This window comes from Aquila chrysaetos, chromosome 2, assembly GCF_900496995.4.
Source record: "Aquila chrysaetos chrysaetos chromosome 2, bAquChr1.4, whole genome shotgun sequence".
Classification (NCBI taxonomy): domain Eukaryota; kingdom Metazoa; phylum Chordata; class Aves; order Accipitriformes; family Accipitridae; genus Aquila; species Aquila chrysaetos.
The window spans coordinates 28,180,417-28,198,586 of NC_044005.1; the positions used below are offsets into that span (position 1 = coordinate 28,180,417).

Here is an 18,170-nt window from a genome sequence, read left to right on the forward strand (position 1 = left end):
TCCCATACTGGGTTCGGCAAAATTCAGAATGCCACAAATCTACCGTAGTCCCTACCAACAGGGAAGTTCAAGTGCTATTGTTCAGCCTGCAAAATACAATTGCAATTTATTAGTGGAACAGTGATTCTTAGAGTCACTAATGACTCTATTAATCTATTTTTTTTAAAAAGACATAAAAGAAGTGCTATTATACAAAATATTTCTACCTACTTTTAAAAGCCTTTAGAAAATATAAAATTTCTTTTAGATCACAAAGGAAACTTAAAACAAAGATTTGAAGGAAAAAGGAGCTGATAATCTATTTTTCAAAGAATGCAGTAAGACCATGCAACTTGATCATGCAGTTTGATCATGCAACTTGAAATTTTCATGTTCTATTGTGCAAATAAATTCTCCATCCACTTTCTTTAAAAAGCATCTAACATGGCCCCTGAATTCTGAATGAGAGTGATGCTAAATGATGAAATTGGAAATACAATGGGATACTAGCCATTTCCTAAGCATTGTGTAATTGATGAAAAGCTCTAAAAATTTAACTCCATGCAGCCAACCACAGAATTAATATTCAGTTTTTAAGTATTAAAAAAATAGACCTACATGATCCAGAATAAAAAAAATTACAAGCAGAAGACAGATTACAATAGCCCATATTATTTAAGTCAAGTCACTCTACCAATAGTGAACGATTGCATAACTGCATCATTGTGATTGCATCCGGTTTCAGTTTTTAAATGTGAAGATAAAAATCTTTTATGTGTCCATTTCTGTTTGATGTTCAAGAGAGGTTAAACTAAAGAAAATTTACATTGAATATCACAAGAAAAGGATCCAAGGAAAAGGCTCAACTTCTCTTCATTCTGATTTAAGTTTGATGATGCACTATACATGATGAGGGTACCACTATCTCACAACCCATCAGCAGGTAATTCGTAAGGAGGTCAAAGAAAGGAAAAGGCCATAGCATCATGCATAATTTAGCAATTTCATCAATAAACAATTCTTCAGATAATAAAAAAGAGCACTGAAAGAGGCATGTGGAGAAGGAGAAAGGGAACAAAAATACCACCAACACCATCTTGCAAGCAAACTTCGACTTTCTGTGCCTACAGGAAACTAGGTAAATAATCCCCCAATTTGCATCAACCACCATGACAATCACGCATGGAAATACAGACACACGTATATTTATACTTTGTACATTACACTTGATCCACTTGGTTAAGTGTTGTGCTTTAACCCAGCAGGCAGCTAAACAGCACGCAGCCGTTTGCTCACCCCCCTCAGTGGGACAGGGGAAAGAATCGGAAAAAAGTCAAAACTTGTGGGTTGAGATAAAGGCAGTTTAATAGGACAGAAAAGGAAGGGAAAATAATAATGATGATAAAAGAAGATACAAGACAAGTGATGCACAATGCAATTCCTCACTACCCACTGAGTGATGCTCAGCCAGTCCCCGAGCAGTGGGCCTCCACTCCTCGGCCAACTCCTCCCAGGTTTTTTTGTTCAGCATGACATCATATGGTCTGGAATATCCCCTTGGCCAGTTTGGGTCAGCTGGCCTGGCTGTGTCCCCTCCCAGCTTCTTGTGCACCCCCAGCCTCCTCACTGGCAGGGCAGTGAGAGAAGCTGAAAAGTCCTTGACTCAGTATAAACATTGCTCAGCAACAACTAAAACATCAGTGCGTTATCAACATAATTCTCACCCTAAATCCAAAACACAGCACTATACCAGGTACTAGGAAAAAAATTAACTCTATCCCAGCCGAAACCAGGACAGTAGGTAATGATATCACAAAAATAAATAAAGTAAATAAATAAAAAAGAACAAGAGGGGAAAAGTAGTAAATAATTATTCAATCACCTTGGACTTCACAAACTTATCTTCAGTAACAGTCAACATTAAAGGCACAAAAGCAAAACCTCTGAAGAGTAAAACTCTTTACAGAAACGGGTAGCTACAATGGTCTAATCAGACCTGACATAGTTATTCTGCTTCTTGAATTCTGTAATAGCCACAAAGAATTCTTCCTATTGTGTGTTGCAGTCTACCAGATTTTTTTTTTATTGTAGTGTGGTAAAACTAACACTTCTAAAAGCTATTATTAAAATTTTATATTTCAAATTACTGGAGAACAGAAAAGCAGAAATTGTTTTTTGATCATCCCATGGTCATGTGTTTTAATTTAATTTTAAGAAAAACTGTCATTGCAAATATATTTCTAATAAGTAATGCTCTAATGTATAATACTAGAAAGAAATATTAATATGCAACATCCTACAATGTCTAGAAATAATTTATTTTTTATACCTATAAACATTCATTTTTAAACATCAGGGACACTCATCATGAATAAACAAAAATTAAATACAAAATTTTTTGAACTTGTTTTAGCTTTTATACATCTTAACTATGGTGCATCTATTCCAGTCAACCTTATCACCACAGACCTTGCAGGTGCGTAGTCTCATCATGCTAGATATTAAATAAGAGGATAGTCAAGGAGAGTAGGGATGAGGTCAAATGCTTTACTGAGTTAACTGCTTTTAGCTGTGATAGTCTGAATTTCCTTTCCACAGTATTTTTTTTTTCAACCCAGATATCATAAGGTGACAAGCATAGGAGTTTTTACAATGTCATGTGATATTAGAAATGCAAAAATTTAGATACCAGAACAAAGCTAGAATTCCAGTCCTTGTCTATCACCTTGACTAAACATAAACTGCATAGAAATGCAAGAACAGATATTTTTACAGAAATAGCCTACAGCAATGTGTTAAGTACTCAGAGAAAATAAAATGCAATTCTTTGAGACAAAGCAATGACAACATTTTTTACTTTCATCTCCATAGCACATAAATGAAAAAAATCACTTAACTCCAGGAGTACAAAAAAAGGTCAGTTATAAAGTTAAATGGACCAACGTAACTCTTTAATACTGATTTTATATAAATTAGATGATTTAATTTTGATTTTATTCTGAATTATTCTCTACTATGTAGGGATTATTCCACATACAGAACATTAAGTAATTACAGGCACATATCAGCATGTGTTAGGTCTATTGTTTTGTGAAGGTCCCTCTCACCTTTTCCTTTTGGCTTTTTTTAAGAGGAAAATTGATAGCATTTTACATATAAACCTAACCTGAAATTACACGTACAATTCCTATACCACTGGGATTATGCATTGAAGTGCCTTTAGAAATCTTTCCACTGTATGAAACCACAGGACTGCCTGCATGCTGAATAAGATCTTAACATTCCTCTTTCTTCTCTTTTCTGAGACAAAGGCATCTGTTTTGCTTCATCCTTTTGCTATCTGCACCATACTATGCCAAACTTGGGGGCTTAATATAGTACATAGGTAGGGCTTGACAATTTTTAAATTTTGGTCACATAGATTTACATTTCAATCTCCACGTTTAGGTGAGAGCCTGTTCTTAAGCCCATTCTTACAGCTTAGAACACAAAACTATGATCTATTATTTATGCATTTTTACCTGTCTCTTCAAGCTGGCACAGTATAATATATTTAATTGGAAGCAAGTAGCCTCAAGTATTTACTCACAAACTGAATCATGTCCTTCTCAAATTTCAGTTCTCGGAGTAGTTCTCATGCACTGCAATAGATAGACCTTGCACAATGGCTTTCCCCAACCATGTGAGTGGCAGGGAATAGGAAATCTTATGAAGAGGTATAGAAGAAAGATCAGGAAGAAAGTGAGACCTAGTTAGCAGTCACAAGCATTTGGTAGCCATCTTAGAATATTTATTTCCCAGATGGTCCAGGTGACATATAATTAGCATCACAGTAAGCATTTATATCTGGGGGGAAGGGAGAGTGTACTCTCTTTTATCCTTCTATAACCAATACAGTTGAGGTCTTTTGCCTATAAATTCCTCTTCTCTGTCCTTCATTCTGCAAACAACGCAATCAATTATCTCTTGACACTAACAAATAAAGAACAATCTATATAACTCATAAAAATTAAATGTGGCATTCTATTCTTAAACAACTCTGGCTAGTTTTGCACAATCAAGGTACTTATTTAGGAGAATAAAATGTGTGTAGAATATATAAAAATGAAGATAAATTATAAATTTTTCTTGCATGTTGGACTTTTTAAATTATAGGTCTGAGAAATCTGTAAATAGAACACAAGTGGTATGAGAACTGGTATCTTTTCACATGGAATCAATCTGTTCTTGAATGCTGATTGCTTGTTTGTAGTCTTCTACAGCCTCTTTATAGAAACCCAATTTACCACGAATATCAGCTCTAAATTTATACATCAAGGCATCATTAGGTTGAATTGACAATGCTGTAAAAATAAGAAATAGAATGTTAGGCTTTTTTATAATCATGTGATAATGTTAAAAAAGAGAAGCATCATCCAAAAACTTTTGTCAGTGCTCAAATTCTTCTCCAGACATGCTTTCACAAGAGAAAACATATTACATACATTAAGTTTACATCAAGAGGTAGGCAACTTTGTTATGTTATTTATACTTTGGGGTTTTTTTTCTGGTTTTGATGCCATTTATGAACCCCACTTTACCTTTGCCCCAACAGCAGAAACTATGCTTTCCTCTGAAATACAAGCAAAATCTTAGAGAACTACTACCATCCAACTTCTGGAACATGGCAATGAACCCAGTATCTTATTCAGTTTCTCCATTGTATGAAAAGGATTCAGGTACTTGTTGGAAAGCTTAATCTGCTGTTTTAAAATTCTGCTTCAGAGAGAACATTTTTTGAAAATCAATCAGCTCCCTGGTCTAGTCAATTTTCACCACCTAACACTATGAAAACATTAGTCATGAAAGCCATGAAGTAAAAACACTATTTTGACAAATTTCACTGTAAAAGTAAACTAATTTCTTAAAAAAAAAAAAAAAAAAAAAAAATCTGAAGAGAGTTATCCTTTCAGGAAAGATGATTACCTGTGCAATCAAGTGTTGTCAAATCAAAGTCACATTACTAAATTTTGTTTCAGTGAATTTAATACAAACTAAACATAGCTTTAGTTACTGGAAGAAGTTTGCCTGTGTATCCAGAGTTGCTGAATCTCATGTTAGTAGCAATGACAAAAGCAGCAATGGAGTAATACAGTTCAGCTGTTTTGAACCTGAACAAAAGCTTTGGTTTTTACTAAGATCAAGATGAAAGTTTGATTCAGTTCCTTTTCTCTATGAAACATGTCTATTCCCAACAGAAAAGCTTATGGAAGCCAAACACTGTTTCAAAACTTATTCTACAAAGAGCACGTTCATTAAATTTCATGTTTATATATAAAATAAGCTACTTGGATGCCATTTTCTAGGCACCTACATATCTAACACACACACACACACAAAAACTCACAAAAAATTTTCAGACTTGGTAAGTATAGTATTTTCCCATTAACTTCTTGCTACAATTTTGTTCAGAATGGGGCTCTGTTCAGCTGCTAATGACACATATTATATGAAACAGTTTATCTTCTAATTTACATATTCTTCCAATTTTGAGAATGGAAAAAAAACACAATTAATTAGCATGTTTACTTTAACTTCCTCTTTTTCATCACAATATCTGATCAAATTAGGTAGAAAACATACCAGCCAAAATACACACACACTTTCTGAATCATGAAATAAAGCCAAGTAATTTATCATCATAATTGTTAGTATGCTACCAAACATAATCATGACAGGTAAATAAAGATTACCTGTTGAAATGTCTTTCTCAGCTAGTTCATATTGCTTCAACCCATAATAGAAATTTGCCCTGTTAAAATACACTGCTGCAGAGAATGGGCAGAGACAAATTGCCTTCTCAAAGTCTTCTTTTGCTTCTTCAATACTGTTTAGTAATGCATTTGTAATAGCACGATTCATAACAGCAGATTCATTTCTTGGGTCAAGTTGTAATACCTTTGAATAATAGCAATAGGCCTGCAAAACACATGAAGTGGAAACAAAGTACGCTGTTAAAATTTGAGAAAATGGCTTATGTACAACTTGTAAATTCCAGTTTGTTTCTTTTAGCTGTTAGTATTCTTAAGTCTTTACTCATTCTATTCAGTGTTCTTTGTGCATAGAAGACACACAGCACCAGCATGTTTATCCACAAATAGGTCAATCACCATCCAGACAGACTTTTGAAAAGTAACAGCTGTTTATGCTGAATTGTAATTGTAGCAGAAGAAATAAGCTATACACTAAGGCCAACTTGAATTAACATAGAAAATAGCTTATAATGCAACACCTATTCTTGAACTCCTTTCTTCATAATTAGACAGCCTCTGTGAGACAGTAAGGAGTCACAGAAACACAGTAAAAAGGAAGAACAGCCTACACAAGACCAGTCATGGAAGAATGATATCAGATGCATACGAAAACAGATTATATGATCACAGAAGAAGCCATATGCAGGGCACTGACCTTGGACTCCTAAGGAATTTCTGATCCAAGTCTAACTAATGCTGAAGAGCAACAAGGAATCTAACTCAGAGAAACAAACAAGAACATTAAATTTTTTTCTTACATGACCTATTTCTTGTGCTTTATGAAGTACAATCTAGGTTTAACACCGTATGCCAAGTCTGTACTACACATGATGAATTCCTTAATTAACTGCAAGCTGAAGTGTTTACAGATGCAACTCTAGGAGAGAATTAATTCAAGTAGATGAAATGTGCTGAAGCATCCATGCTGGTTCTGGGTTTCCACAGCTGCTGGACCACAAAGCTCCAATCAAACAAATGCCTGAGCCTATGCCCAGGAAATGTGACTGGAAAACCAAATAAAAATCATGGCACAGGCCTCCTCACTCAGATAAAAATAAATGATCCTTGCCTTCAAGCAGATTTCAGATTCTCTCACAAGAGGAATTTCAGTATCCAACTCTTCTGTATTTGAATATACCCACCATATTCAAGCAGAATTAGGTGATTTAAAACTCCAAAGTTACTGTGGTAACAGGAGGAAGATCTGACGTCTTGATTGATGGTCATCAGCAGGAGATTCTTTTCATTCTCCTTGTCATGGTGCTATAGTGAATCTGGGCAAGTTATTTAATGTGCAGGAATTAGACTGGGGGGGAAGCTACTGAACATTAGTGAGATTTTGGTATCTCAATTATTTACAAATTTTTGTGACGTGTATCCTAGGTGTCATGAAGCTTAGTTCATTCATAACAATGATAAAATACGCAGTAGTAGGGCAACTATTTGTTATTAATTACTACAGATCAATCATCTTCTGGCAGAGGACTATGAAATTCAAAGTAAGAAAGCCTCATGTTAGTTATACTTAAAGACAGCTTTATAACAACAGTATTTATTCAAGTAAAAAAGTTCTGAAGAGAGTATAAAGACAGACTGTAGACTTACCTGTGAAAACTGTCGATTATGGAAGTAGATATTTGCTGCATTGAAATAGGCTAATGCATAGTTTGGGTCAACAGAAATTGCTTGTTGATAGTCCTTCATGGCACAGGGTAGATATCCCATTAACTGACTGATGACACCCCGATTTGTTAGCAGCGGAGCAGTGGTAGTGAGCTGAAAGGAAAACATAGATGCATTCTTACTCAGGGAAAATTTACACTTTTGCAGTAATTTATTCTGGCTTTCAAAGATACATTTACTTTTAAAAAGATTTGAATTGCACCTTCTAATCCAAATTGGCAACTATTAATGTCAGTATTGGCTGGCTTCATAGCAACAGGTTGATTTTAGCAATATCACTTTAAGTTAACATCTACCTTTAGTGCGGCATTTATATCTTGAAATGCAGCAAAAGTTTCACCCATTTGAAGACAGACTGAAGCTCGTCCATCATATGCAGCATGGCATTTTGAATCAATGCAAATGGCAACTGTAAATTGGCTCCATGCTCTCTGAAGCTTTCCAAGGGCCTAAAATGAATTGCAATATGTCCATAATAAGAAACATAAGAAATGTAAAACATACTAATGGTCCCACTTAAAAAAATTACAGCAGAGAATGGAAGCATGCTTATATTTACAAATGCAGTTAACTAAATTTTTTTTAAAATTAGTTCAAATACCTTGTTAATTTTCAAATATCTTGTTAATTATGCAACACTCATTGTCTTTGCAACTGTCATGTATCTGTCACAACTGTTTTAACTGCAAATATTACCTCTTCTACATCACAGAATCACAGAATGGTTGAATTTGGAAGTGATCTCTGGAGATTGTCTAGGCCAACCCCCTGCTCAAAGCAGGATCAGCTGGAGCAGGTTGCCCAGGACCATGTACAGTTAGATTTTTAGTATCTTCAAGGACGGAGACTCCACAACCTCTGTGTGTAATCTGTTCCAGTGTTTGATCAGCCTCACAGCAAAAAAAAAAGTTTTCTGATGTTTAAATGGAATTTCCTGTATTTCAGTTTGTACCCATTGCCTCCTGTCCTGTCACTGTGCACCATTAAGAAGAGCCTGGCTCCACTTTATTTATAGTCCTTCATCAGATATTTATACCTATTTATAAGATTTCCCCCTTGACCCTTCATCTCTCTTTCCCTTCTTGTATGACAGATGCTTCAAGGCCTCAATCATCTTAGTGGCCAGTATGTTCATGTCTCTCTTGTATTGGAGGGCCCAGAACTGGACACAGTACTCCAGATGTGGCCTCACCAATACTGAGTAGAGGAGAAAGATCATCTCCCTTGACCTTCTGGCAATGTTGCTTCTAATATAGCCCAGGGTATCATTTGCCTTCTTTACTGCAAGGGCACATCACTGACAACTTCAGCTTGTTGTCCATCAGGACCCCCAAGTTCTTTTCTGCAAAGCTGCTTTTAAGCCAGTCAGCTCCCAGCTTGTAGCGGTGCATGAGGTTATTTCTCCCTAGATGTAGAACTCACTCTCCTTTGTTGTACTTCATGAGGTTCCTGTCTGTCATTTTTCCCAGCTGCCTAGCACATCATCCCTCTAAAAATGGCAGCACACCCATTTTGTAGATCAACCAGTCCTCCCAATTTTGTATCATTTGCAAACTTGCTGAAGGTGCACTCTACTCCATCATCCAGGTCATTAATTAAGATGTTAAACAGTATTGGACTTCCTACTGCCTGCTGAGGGTACCTCACTAGTGACTGGCCTCCAGCTGGACTTTATTGCACTAATAATGACCCTTTGAGCCTGACAGTTCAACAAGTTTTCATTTCACCTCACTGTCCACTTATCTAGACCATACTTCACCAGGTTTTCTATGAAGACCTTATGAAAGACTACTGAAAGCTTTGCTAATGTTGAGATTAACAACATTCACTGCTCACCTCTCATTCACCAAGCTATTCATCTCATCATAGAAGGCTATCAGGTTGATTAAGCAAAATTTCTCCTTCATAAACTCATGTGGACTACTCCCAATGACCTTGTCCTTCATGTGTTTAAAAATAGTTTCCAGAATTATTTGCTTCATCACCCTTCCAAGGACCGAAGTGAGGCTGACCTGCCTGTAGTTCCCCAGATCCTACTTCTTGCCATTCTTGAAGACAGGAGTGACATTTACTTTCTTCCGGTCTTCAGGAATGTTTACCGATTGCTATGACCTTTCAAAGATAATTGAGAGTGGCCTCACAGTGATGTTGGCTAGCTCCTCAGCACTTGTGGGTGTATTCTATTAAGTCCCATGGGCTTGTGTATGTCTATTTTGTTTAAATATTCCCTAACCTGATCCTTGTCCACCAAGGGCAAGTCTTCCTTGCTCTGGAAGGAAGGTCTGGTCACAGGGACTTGGGATTCCTGAAAGCCAGTCTTACCAGTAAAGACCAAAGTGAAGAAGGCATTGAGTACCTCTGCATGTCCTTTATCACCGCACCTCTAGTCACATTCAGCAGCAGGCCCATATTTTCCCTAACCTTCCTTTTGCTACTAATATACTTGTAGAAGCCTTTCTTGTTGACCTTCATGTCCCTCACCAGATTCAACTCTTGATGGGCTATATATGAGCTTGTGACCTGAAGACTTCACATGACAATAAAATTAAACCACTAGGTTGTTCAGCAAAAGTACCTCCCCTGGATGGCCAAATGGAATTCTGGTATACTGTACATTGTGAAGGCCTTAGCACAATCAAGAAAGTGCTTAATTCTGGGCAAGTAGGCCACTTGGGACCACAGGCAAAATGTAAACCTTTTACCTAATATATGTATTAATTAAGCAAAGGTGGAAGGCGAATCATCTAATTCCTCACATCAAAATACTTCTCCACATGTGTCTATGTTTAAGTCCCCAAAGGTATAAGGCTTAAGAGAAGGCATCTAGTGAGAATTAGGACTCTCAGAAATTAAGCACCTGCCACTATGTGAACTTTCTGAGTTGCCTCCTGTACCTAAGATGTCTAATTCTTACCTAAGTTTTATTCCTACCTACTCACCAATGTAGTCACTCCAGATTTTTCTCTTGCACAGTACTTCCCAAAGCACTGTGAAAGCATTAGTTAGAATTTAAGTGAATTGGCAAAGCTGTAAAAGGAAATTTGCATGACACGTATGCAAGACTACCTGACACAGGCTACTAACATTAATCCCTCATTTACATTGGCAAAAAATAATCCGCAACAAGAACCATGACAATTCAAGACATTTCAGACAACTGGATATAATAAAGCACAGTAACTCAATGACATAAATTAGACAGAGACAAAAACTGCCAAGTCATATCATATATCCCTTTACTAATATAGAAGTTCATTTTCTATGTAGGTAAGTAGTTTTCAGAGATCATTATATATAAGGCCTTTACCAAGGGATTTTAGCAGATTTGCCAACAGTGTAGTTTTGATAATTACATACAAGATTTTGTTTTACACAGATTTGTCAACACTTTGGCTGCTTTTTTACTTCAGTAAACAACTCATACACACAAAACATGCCAGTTCTTAATGTTAGTTTATCAGAGAACCATATACGCAAATCAAACAAGTATAAGGTTACTTGATATTCCATTATTCAAGAGCAGAACTCCAACAAGATTGGGCACAAAAGTGAAAAGAATAATGGTCTATCCATTTACTTAAAAAGACAGAAGATGCCATAAGGTTTGTCTAAAGTACATGGATGATTTTATGTTTATTATGATTATTTTATTTATTATATAAATGTATGCATATGAGATTGATGTTATTTTGTTTGATTAAACATAACATTGACAATGAATTTTGGTGTGTTACCTTAAAGTTGTATCCTAAGCAAATTCTGGCTTTTATACACTTTGGATTCAGGTGAATTGCTCTCAAGAAATCTTTCTGTGCTTGTTTACAACCAGCCTCATGTCCATTTTCCATGTACGAATTTCCTCGTCCAACATAGGCATCCACAGAAACAGGATCTAGTTTGAGAGCCTGGTCAAATGACCTCACAGCTTCTTCAAACTCATTAAGTCTAAAAATAGAGATATTAATGTTTGTTGTTTAAAATTTCTATAAATAAAATTCTTAATTTATGAATAATCAGCAAATACTACGCCATAATGCCCATTGAAAGTAGTTCAATTCTGGCTGAAAGGGACACTTTTCTTTTTTCCTTAAGTTTGCTTTCTGTATGTGCTCCCTGCTGTTTATAATATTGAAGGTAGTCTGTGTAAGACCTTGCAGACTTCAGTTTGAATTCCTTGGCCTGAGAAAGAAAACAGCTAAACTCTCATTAACTTTTGTTGGGCCAAGATTTCACTTTTCCAACAGTTGTACTCAACAGAGAGACTTTATCTGAGTCATTCATGCTGTCCAAATGTCATGACCAAACATGTTTTTGGTAGTCTGTTCAGACACAGATGTTTCAGCCATAAATAATTTACTTCTAATACAAGCCTTCTCTCTGTTTTTTCTCATTCCAATTCTTGAACTTATCCAAACGATGCTAAACTTGCAGGGTAAAGAGACAATATTCAGGGTTCTAAGCAAAGACCATGCTGGTCTAAGAGTAAGCCAAATGTAGAACTCCATTCTTAGATAAAACTTGATGCACCTGAGGTATACCAAGTAGGAGTAAAAAGGACTAAATACCTGAAATGTCAATGAATGCTAGTATCTTTACACATAAAGCAAAAACTTTAACATGTCAAAGTACAAAATTGTTTTACCAAGAAGATACTGAAAGATAAGGTATTGTTCAAATATAAGCTACCCGTGTCTACCTGAAGCACACAGCCTGACTTCTTTACCAAAAGAGGAAAGATTAAATATATTTAGCTAACAAATAACTTTAAGGGTTGTAAACTAAATGCTTTTTAAAAGTTGCAACAACAAATGAGGGCTTCATTCCAAATTTTTTTGATAGGCAGTCATGAGGTTAGAGACTACAGGATGAATCCCAAATGCATCTTAAAATGGGTTATATAGCTGAGTTATATAGTTACTAGGGACTCCTTTTGCCAGTTGAATACAGACATGGGCACCAAAATCATATGCTCAGTTCTTAGAAGCAGGATTCAACATTGCTGTATGAGTTCTACATCATCCAGACACTGAAAGATGGAGTCAGTTATGCCCTAAGTACAGGCATAGTAACACAAAAAGTTTTGATGCTACAGTCCTGAGTATGTCCACCTCCACACTGCCTTCGCAGCAACAAGGTTAAGCAGAGATAGATGGCAGAATAACTGTAGAATAAAATAGATTAGACTAAACTAATAGGTAGATAGCACTTAAAATTTCCTTTTTATCATAGGTGATATTTGTGTGAAATAGGAGCTATCAAATCCAAATGCCACTAGGATAAGTAGACTAAGATACTAATGTACATCTAATTTCTTCCACTTTATATCTATTTTAAGTGATTAACAGATTTAATTTAGTCTTTCTAAATAAACCTCACCTTGATGAAACTACAGTTTAGAATTTCCAAATAAAAAATCCAGGCAAGGAAGACCATTGAAGCTTTTGCTTTTCTTTAAAGGACAAAAATGCATATTTAAACAGAAATTGCACCCTAACTAATTCTGAACAAACCAACCCGACTCTGTTTATCTCAGAATTCTTTGTTCTTCATTCCTTCTCTTGGTTCTATTTTATCATCCTAGTATTTCCTCCTGATGCTGTCATGAACACATAGTCGCTTGATACCAGAAGATTTTAACACCAGTTGTTAAAATTGAAAAGTATCTAATTTTCTTTTTTCCATTCCTCTTTACTATTTTCCCCTCCCACAGTTCTCAGCATACTCAATACAAAAAGGTGAAAAGGAATATAAAGCTCAGGAATTATTTCATTTTTCTACTCTCCATCAGACAAAACTACATATCTTACCTATGATAGCAGATTCCAATAGCTTGAAAGATCTGGCTATCATATGGACTAAGCAACGTTGCTTCTTTAAAGTCCTGAAAAGAACAGATATCAAACCATGCAAACTGATATTGTTTCACTTCACCTACAACTGTGGTTTTAGCTAAACAATTTTATACTTCTATATAAAAACAGAGATGATGTCTGACAAAGGCATTATACATTCAGAAGTATTGGAGATGTATTTAACTGCTTTTATACTTCTTGTCCCAGACTTTGAAAGAATAAAATCTTCAAAGTTATGTGGTATCATGGTATTTCCTACAAAGCTGGAGGCACCATTTCCAGAAACAAAACCTTCCAGAAAGATATTTTTTCTTTGTTTTTAATGGAAATACTGTACCCTAGCTGCTATTATTAAATACATGTATATTGAAAATATATTTTGCTATACTCAATTTCAATAGAATCATCCCAATAATAAAATTACGTAGTTACTTTCTGTTATTACTTTGACAAATGGAGTAAACCAAACTCATATTTGCTTTGGGACACTCTATGCACAATGTTCCACTGAAAGACTTCATAGGGCTTCTGACTTTTGCCTTTTACTAACATTCAGAACATTTTTCAAAATGCTTGTGGTTTTGATATATGTGGTTCAATTGTAAAAACTGTACAGGTGCTTTTAAAATCAAATACAATCATTTCAATTATGATGTAAGGAAGCACTTTAGGCTTCTGCATGGGAAAGCAATCAGTATGTAGTAGGAGTGGTTTAGCTGATGCATCCACTGAACTACAACTTAGAAAGCATTTACTTGTTCAAATTGTAAAAATAAAATTACGTGGAAGATTTTAGTACTTTTGGAATTGCAAAAGTGGCAAAATAATGATATGCATATATATATATGTTAATATTTTGTTAGAATAAAACCTCTCTTTTGGTGAACATGCTATCATAAAATTATAGGTCTGTTTTTAAAAAACTACTGAGACACACTGTTCCCATCCAGCAAAGCCTTTCAAAGAATACCCAGCAAAGCTAATGGGATTCTTCATGTGCACAATTTGGAGCACACACTCTGCTCTGTGTATGGAGCAGAGCAAAATCAGGATCAGAGTTCCAAGGACCAGGTTTGGTTTACTTAAACCAAAGGTGCTATCCTTACAGGTAACTGCACATTTCACAGAATCAACAGGAAAAGACACTTCTATATAGCAATTCAGATCTTATATAGACTGAATTTTAACTTTTCCTTTGTCTTCCAGTGTACCCAATTCAGGAATACACTCACTTCAAGTAGTATGTATCTGTACTTAAGTAATTGCATCCTAATTCAACCAGCACTATATGCATATACAGATATACTCCTTGCAATAAAATATTATCAGAACTGACACATAAGGACTCAAGCATATTTATAATCACTAATGTTTTTCTTAAATAAGCTGTTATTTTTTGTGTCTGTTGTTCAATTACCATTTTGTATATTTGCCTTCACTACAATCCATTCAAAGAATTTCTTGCTCATCCTGCTGGTTCTGCCCCAGTCTCTTTCTACTGGCCTTACGTATCAGTTCGTACCACCTCAGCCTCTTTTCTGAACTATTCTGATCAACTGCACCTTGAAGCATAAAAGACCAATAACACAATATTTCTACTTAAATTATTTCTGCGCAAGGTCTACCAACTGTAAAGAGCTTTTGTTGTGCACTTCCAATAGGACACTTCCAGGTCATTGGAACGGGATTCATATTCATTCTTCATTTTTTATTTGCAAATAAGAAATATTACTCAATTTTTAGAATGCCTATACTGAAATTGTTGCTATCGCATAAAGAAGGTAACACATTTTAAAGTTACTAGTCCATGATGGAAGCAATGAATGCACCAGTTACACTAAAAATAAATAGCACTGCTTTTAAAAAAAAATAAAACTTTTAGAAAACTTTAAAACTATTTAAAATTAAAAAATGAAAATCCATGTGTGTGAAAGAGTAATGTTTAACACTGTTAGGTTTCAAGCCTGCTATTGCTATACCAGATGGAGTCCCACGGAATGAGAGTCACCTGCACTGTGAGTCAGCATCAGAAACACATACTATTTTTTTATATTTAAGAAAATTATCTTGAGGTTGCACCCTTCCTGCCCTTTCAACAAAAATGTTCAGTTACACAAACACACACGTACACAGAGGAACAAAACAAGCCCACTCAATGAGAACCTCAATTTGTTTAGGCTTCTGCAATGAATTAGTACTCATTTGGACTCAACATAAATTACTTCAAGATTAAAAAAGAAGGAAAAATCAGGTTCTTGCTTATTAAATTTTGTGCAACTCCCATGTTTAACTCTAGTAGCATAAAACTGTAAAACAAGTAAAACTGCATTTTATTTGCATCTTCACAGCCAGGCTGGTATTACGTGTTGAGCAAATGAGAACTGGGCACAAACTATTTCAGAAGACTATGAAAACTGTCAAGCTGGTCTTTATATCAGCAATGGCTTACGTTTAACAGAAAACTCTAAATTTCCTTTACTCAGAGAAGGATTTTGTACCTCACATGCATTAGCATAATCACCAAGTTCCACGTAGAGTAGTCCACAATTAATTAACACTTTGAAAGCTATTTCCTTACTCAATTCAAGCAGAAGAAGAATTCCATAATCTTTCAAAGCCTACAAAAACATAAAATGCATTTTAAACCATAATTCATTCAGAGGGATACGATACTTCAAAATTTAAACGACACGCTTACAAATTCCTACAAATCATGTGCTTAAGCACAGACTTCAGTGTGTCTATTCCAATGTTTCACTGTTTCCACATTGAATTTAACTGAATTTGGAGCCTCCTGTAATTACATAGATACCCATTTCTAGAGAACGGAAGCAAAGATAATGCAAATATATTAAATAGACATAATTAAAACTTATTTTGCCATTATATAAATTTCAGAGTTAGAAATAAATCTTAATTACTTCTACTGGTAAATTTTATGTCTAAATTCTTTTTAAAAAATACACAACAAATTATTCTAGATTAATTCATCATTAATTAATGTCAAAGTAAGGTACTTTTAAAATCAAGCATCTTCAAATATAAATTATTGCTATTGAGAAATCTAAACACTAGTTGTATTAACTAAATTTGGGTTTAAATTTTGTAAAAGAGCAAATAGTGATATGATTAGGTAGACTGAAGAAGCCTCAATTCTCAAATTATCAAAACTGAAGAGTATTTCAACAATGCTTGATCTGAAGAAGTTCTAGCCCAACTCTTTTTTCACCTGAAGAATGAACTTATATAGTATACTTAAGAATAACTAGACAGTTTAGAGGTAATATGACAAAAATGTCCTTGATTGCATTATTCCATATACTAGCCACTTAAGAGAAGTTCTATTCTTTGTCACTTCTAAACTAAGCTAGATATTAGAAACAGCTTTAAAGAAAACAATCCAGTTCTTGTTAGATCTTGTAAATTTCTTCTGTCAATAATATACTACATTTTTTCTGCAACTTCCCTTGTACTTTAAGTGGCTTTTCTGGAGAGTGATAGCAAAGAACAACTTTCATAATACCTTATTTATGAAGGACTATCATTTTCACATCTTAAACTTTTACCTTCAGTTACTGTAATCACCTATTTTTCTTTACCCATCTGCATCATTCTTGGCCAATTAACCTCTAAGCACAAATGGCCTTTGCCCAAGGTCGATTTGACTTGAGACATCTGAGCTTAAATACTTCGGAACTAACTCTGTCTTGGAAAACAGGCCTCATCAAAATGACAGTTCAACATCATTGTGTTCCCAGTCTGATGCTTCACAGTGCCTCTGCGCACCCTGTTGTGCCTTTGCTTTATAACAAAGGTAGAAAGCAGAAACACTCAGAGGCAGCTCACAGGCAAGTTGACAGAAGTGTCAACATGTCCAGAAAAACAGGACTGTAAAAGAGGGTTGGATGTAGGCCAAATCCCTGTTTTGAGGTAGTCTTCTTCTGGATATAGTTCTTATATTTTCGAAGGGATATCAAATGCAATTAATATGATAGTAGAGACCCAAAAAACATTTATTTTAAACAATTTCCTGAAGAGCACAATCATTCAGGAAGACATTGCAAGAGGTCATAAATTTAGACTAATTGTCAATAACAGGTTACTAGCTAATATGAACAATTGAGTGCTCGTGTGATGTTGAAAAAAATTAATACCATACTTTTTTGAAGTCCTTTATTTGATGATAACAGACGGCTCTGTTATAATATGCCAAAATGCAGGTTTTGTTGAGGTCAATAGTTTTTGAAAGATCTTCAATTGCAGCTTTAAAGGTCTGCAAATGAAAAAACACTATGAATAAATTGTAATTCAGAGTTCATGGTACTACATATGCTTCCTCAAATAATGGCATATTGTAAAATTTTATTTCATAGTTCTACATTTTGGTTCTTCATTAGTACTGGAAGGCATCCAACCATTTCACTATGTCCTCTATGGACTACTTACTGCAGTCCTTACAGCAGTGGGAGCACTTCTTCAGAAGCTCTATTTGTGCAAAGACTGGGCAAACAAACATTCTTAGTGTTTTCTTACATCACATCCATATACTGCAATACATAATCGATCCTTAATTTTACTAGCTTACATTTTATATCTTAACCTAACATAGAAGGTATCTTTTGTGGAGTTTTGGTACTTCTGTCTATCACTAGGTAAGAATCTATTCCATGGAACTTAAGAGGAGAATAACCAGGTAGATTTCCAGTAGCTTCTCCAACCCATCAATCATTTTCAGTTACACAGAACAACCAGAGAGTAGCTTCAATGCGGAATGGGAAGTATAATAATCAGGTGGAATTCCTGGTTTCCATTAGCAACACTTCTACCATTATTTCACCATTCTCAAGTGTCAAGTAAGACACAT

General features: G+C 35.2%; 1 protein-coding gene across 1 annotated transcript in view; it reads right to left on the reverse strand.

Moving 5' to 3' along the window:
- Positions 1-3,754: 3,754 nt before the first annotated feature.
- Positions 3,755-18,170, reverse strand: part of TTC6 (tetratricopeptide repeat domain 6) — a 63,614-nt gene continuing 49,198 nt past the window's right edge. Inside the window, exons 25-32 of the mRNA XM_030005044.1 lie at positions 17,466-17,579; positions 15,805-15,924; positions 13,262-13,335; positions 11,189-11,399; positions 7,751-7,903; positions 7,377-7,547; positions 5,712-5,937; positions 3,755-4,322 (exon numbers count right to left, since the gene is read on the reverse strand). Of these exons, the coding sequence (XP_029860904.1) occupies positions 4,186-4,322; positions 5,712-5,937; positions 7,377-7,547; positions 7,751-7,903; positions 11,189-11,399; positions 13,262-13,335; positions 15,805-15,924; positions 17,466-17,579 (1,206 nt within the window). The 3' untranslated portion in view covers positions 3,755-4,185. The remainder of the gene's footprint in view (positions 4,323-5,711; positions 5,938-7,376; positions 7,548-7,750; positions 7,904-11,188; positions 11,400-13,261; positions 13,336-15,804; positions 15,925-17,465; positions 17,580-18,170) is intronic.